General features: G+C 45.2%; 1 protein-coding gene across 1 annotated transcript; it reads right to left on the reverse strand.

Annotated features, from left to right (window-relative positions):
- Positions 1-454: 454 nt before the first annotated feature.
- LOC311227428 (uncharacterized protein) lies at positions 455-3,474 on the reverse strand. Its single transcript, XM_084313067.1, has 5 exons — positions 3,363-3,474; positions 2,938-3,011; positions 2,701-2,845; positions 1,546-1,833; positions 455-1,417 (listed from the first exon to the last, which is right to left on the reverse strand). Exons 2-5 carry the CDS (start codon positions 2,981-2,983, stop codon positions 1,057-1,059), a joined length of 840 nt encoding a protein of 279 aa, XP_084169193.1. The 5' UTR covers positions 2,984-3,011; positions 3,363-3,474; the 3' UTR covers positions 455-1,056.
- Between the last annotated feature and the right edge of the window lie 1,332 nt (positions 3,475-4,806).

Here is a 4,806-nt window from a genome sequence, read left to right on the forward strand (position 1 = left end):
TTAATGTCATTGTGGTGGATTAATTTCTCTGTTTCAGTTTAGCACCTCCAATAGAGCAATACTTTGTTTTATTCAGTTTGCTATGACGACTGCTCTGTTTCTAATGCATCTGTCAGACAAATTCATGCGTGTTTTCAGGGAAAGTGAAGGAGGCTGTGCCCCACTAGTGAAAACAGGTCTCAAAGTCAGAGGCCCGGTTATTTTTGTAATCGAAGCCTCATCTTGAATAATAGATCACTCTTAAATGTTTGATCGGAGAAGCAGATACGAGGACGACAGTATTCGTGTTGTTCTTTTAGGTTCTTTATTCACCCAGTACAGTCTCATCTACTGCAGCCCAGAGACACGCATACGGACATCATGAGGACGTGGTGGACAGGGAGAACTGCTCAGACTCAGATACAGACAGGTAGCAGTATGCCTCACTTACTGGTTTTCATATTTTGCATCAAGACATGTTACATGACACACGTCTAGGTTGAATCAAGCAAAACAGCAAAAGAGTATTTTGACAATACAGTACTTTAGTGGTACAGTATTCCTTCTAGACAGACACACGATATATGCCCCCCCCCCCCCCCCCCTCTGTAGTTTTCATTCAGTGCACTTTTTTGAAATGAAAAGACACAATTGTCCTGTTGTTTGGATGCAAACCGGGGACAGTGTTGGATGGCATCTGTAGGTACATTTTTACACAACCCCGCACTTCCCACAACCATGTCTCTATATACAGTATAGAGTATATAGAACAAAAGGTATAGGAAACCCAACACAGATTAGCCAAACAATAGGGGGCTTGGGGGGGGGGGGGGGGGGGGGGGGCAACAGCTAAATGATTTAACTCAAGGTAGACAAGCAATGCAGATTAAAAACAGTGGCCTCCTGTTTGTTCATGAAAGGCTATTATTGAGTGTGAGGCTTGTATTCAGTGATAAGAGATGATAAGGTGATACCAGTGATCAAAAATAAGTTGTTGACCGTCTGCCTACCCACCTTCCTCCTTCTCATCACCCACCCTTACACCAAAACACTAGAGCACCCACATAAATGAAGATATCAGTAACGCAGTATATCAGCCGCCTCCTTGACCTTGGCCACGATAGTCTGGATCTGATCATTGATCTGGGCGGCGTAGGGCCGGTGTAACAACAAGTCTCTCAGCTCACTGATTTTGCCGCCCAGGGCGGTGCGAAGTTCCTCTGCGGTAGACTCCAGCTGGGTCTTCAGGCCCACGGCCTGCGGCCTGAGATTCTCGCTCAGGCCATCAGCTTGGGTCTTCAGGAGGGAGCTGAAGCTGCCCAGCCTCTCAATGGCGGTGTCATGGGCCTGGTTGAGATAGGGCTCCACGTGTCCCTTCACCTTGTCCAGGTTCTGAGAGGTGCGGTCCACAATCTCACCCAGGTAGGTGGCCACGGTGCTGGAGGGAAAAAGGAGCAGAGTTTAAGTTTACGTTTCATATTAACAAAGATGGAAATATCATATGGAACCCCAACAGTACCATCATGAATAAGAACCGTAAGCTTCTGGTGCCTTCTCCCTACTTACTTGCGGATCTCCTCTGTGTCCTTGTCCAGGCGCTTCTTCAGCTTGTGGTTGTAGGTGTTGATGCGGTTCTGGACATCATCGAAGTTCTGCTCCATCATGGTCTTGAGCTCTCCCAGGTACTGGGTGCTGTGTTCCTTGGCGTCCACCATGTCGTTCTGCAGCTTGTTGACCAGCAGCTGCAAGTCCCGGGTCAGCAGGTCGGCGATCTGCTGGGCATAGGGAGCAAGCGTGGTCTGGACGTCGTCTCTGTACACGGTCAACTCCGCCATGGTGTCGGCGATGAGGGTGCTGGAATGTCAGAAGAGAGATGGTCAAGAAGACACAGGGGACGGGACACCAATGGCGACATAAGAGTGAAAGAAGAACGAAGCAAAGAATCTAAAAGTTGTGCCATCAGATATTGGCTTCATATTGTAGAAAACAGAGGCTGAAGGAAACAGGATGGCTGAAGGAAGCAGGAGGCTGGGGGCATAATAGCTGTGGGAGGGTAAGAAGAACTACATAGAAACACGGAAGTAGAACAGAGGAAAACATGGATAAGATGAGTAGAGCAGTATGTGGTCAGTAGAACAGAGGAAAACATGGATAAGATGAGTAGAGCAGTATGTGGTCAGTAGAACAGAGGAAAACATGGATAAGATGAGTAGAGCAGTATGTGGTCAGTAGAACAGAGGTAAACATGGATAAGATGAGTAGAGCAGTATGTGGTCAGTAGAACAGAGGTAAACATGGATAAGATGAGTAGAGCAGTATGTGGTCAGTAGAACAGAGGTAAACATGGATAAGATGAGTAGAGCAGTATGTGGTCAGTAGAACAGAGGTAAACATGGATAAGATGAGTAGAGCAGTATGTGGTCAGTGCCTATCTCAAAAAAGTTACAAAATTGACAAGGGAACAATAAGAGATGGTACTGGCCATTGTATAACAAATCTACCTCTGTACTGAAATGGTAAACGCCATGCATCACCATTGTACCACTTTTAGATTTAAATAACACCACAGTATAATACACCATGATACCAATGGCAGTGGCATAATTTTTGTGTCACTCTACCATGGAAACACCACAATACTGTTTCTTTGCAAGGGGTGTGAAGCATCTTAAGTACAATAATCAGCACGGTGTTCCGGCACCAGTGGGGACAGTCACTTACTCCATTTCTCTGCCGAGTTCAGAGGCCTTAATGCTCTCCACCACTTTGGTGTTTATTTCAGCCACATACTGCCAGAAACGGCCCACGGTCTCCTGCCATGGTTGCAGGGAGGCATGTGACGGACGCACAGCGCGGGCATTACAGCCTACAGGGACACACACAATGGGAGTTAGCCCAAAACACACAGACCAAGTACAACATTATACTTAGCAATGTTTATGTAGCCAAGATGCTTACCGGTAATGATGACTGCCAGAGCAAGAACGAGAACTACAGACTTCATGATTGGGTGGTTTGACAGACAGATACACCTATATGACCAAAAGTAGTGTAAGAGTGTGTTGATCTATGATATAATCAAAAGTATGTGGAAAACAGACACATTGGAATCAAAACAATGCAAAACATGACTGATCATTTGATAGAATAACATGTAACAACTATTCTTACATCTATATTTGATCTCAGTAGCCCAAATTCACAGAACAATGCAAAAAAAATTTAGCCATATATTTTTGGAATATATTGTGCAGTAGAATAAAATGCTATATACTTCAAGTACATAGCTACAATAACCTACATAAACAATTGACCAGTTTAAAATGTATAATCTATTAGTTAAAATGACATGCATCTCCTTCATGCTGTCCTGTATCTCTCACCTGAGAAGTTCAGTTTCTTCCGTGCTCTCGGGACAGTCGCCAATGGCTTTTATACAGTCCCGGGACGATGCTGTGCGCGTGTTGCGGGGGGGGGGGGGGGGTGTCTGCGCGTGTTCGTTCGGTGATGAATGATGATGTGTTTGCCTTCACGTGGTAATAAGGATTTGTGTGCAGAGCAGCAAGTTCCACGCCATCCCCGCGCGTCCGAAGTTCTCACCAGTTTGCATTGTTTAAGGTAGTGATTGAGCAATATTTCTATCGACACTGTGCTTGAAGTGTCTAGAGAGCTCATTTCGTCTCGGGTCGTGTCAGATTTTGTCTGTACATTTTTATATGGAGGATATATTGTGTACAGAGATGACAAACCATTTATTGTATGACTATCCTGAATATACATGATCAAACGTAGCATAACCTTAATAGGCCCCGTTATTGCCATATCAAACAAAATACCACTGTTTATTGCACTAATATATTGTTCGTTTAGCCAGTTATGACTATTATTAGATTCGATTATTTATACAATGGCCAGTACCATCATGCTCTTATTGTTCCCTTGTCAACTTTGTAACCTTTTCTATTTTTTTCGTCAAATTTCAAAACGCATTTAATTAAACTCAAATCTGCTCCCGAACCTGGCGGATCTCAGAACTACCCCGTGACTCCCCACAGACCCTTGAGAGCTCACCACGCCCACTCTACATCCTCACATCTATCACCAGCGTGAGCGTGTTGCTTTTCAATGCTTTTGAATGTCACAAACACCCAGCGTTGCGTTGTTATTATGGGCTGAGCCGCCACGCAGGATAATGACGCCGCGCGCACGCGCGCGCGCACACGCACGCGCGGCCCCGCGCGCATGCGCATATGTTCCCTCGCGCACAATAATACACTTTGTTTGTATAGCCTTTCATACAGAAACTGCAGCTCAAAGTGCTTCACAACAGAATTAAGACAGGCATAAAATGAGCACATAAAGTGCAGACATATAAAATCAGTTTTTCACATTAGGATCTAACATCCCAACAGGCAACCTTGTTTATGGTTTGATTCAGTTTTAATATAAATAATAAAAATAAAGAGAAGATTAATTAATTATCTACTCAGTCCCGAAGTTTGTGATGTAGATATGGAATGTCCCGGGTTGCTGCTGTTTGCAGAGTTTGTTGTTGTCCGGGGGTGAGTGGTGGTGGGTGGGGGGTTGAATCAAAACAGTTGTCAATTCGGAATTGACGGCTGTTTTGATTTGGCCCTTCGTTCGCCGTCGTTCACCTTTGGACGGCGGTGCACTCTGTGGGCAGCGGCAACTTGGGACGTTCCATATTTACATCACAAAGAGTCCCAGACTGGTTGAAGACACCAGCCTATAGCGGCTATTGTTATGATAATGCGAGGTAGCGCCGCAGGTAAACACAACGATCCGAGCCGAGCGCAGCGCGTTCTC

The sequence above is a fragment of the Notolepis coatsorum genome (assembly GCF_963971535.1).
Source record: "Notolepis coatsorum genome assembly, chromosome: 4".
NCBI classification, from domain to species: domain Eukaryota; kingdom Metazoa; phylum Chordata; class Actinopteri; order Aulopiformes; family Paralepididae; genus Notolepis; species Notolepis coatsorum.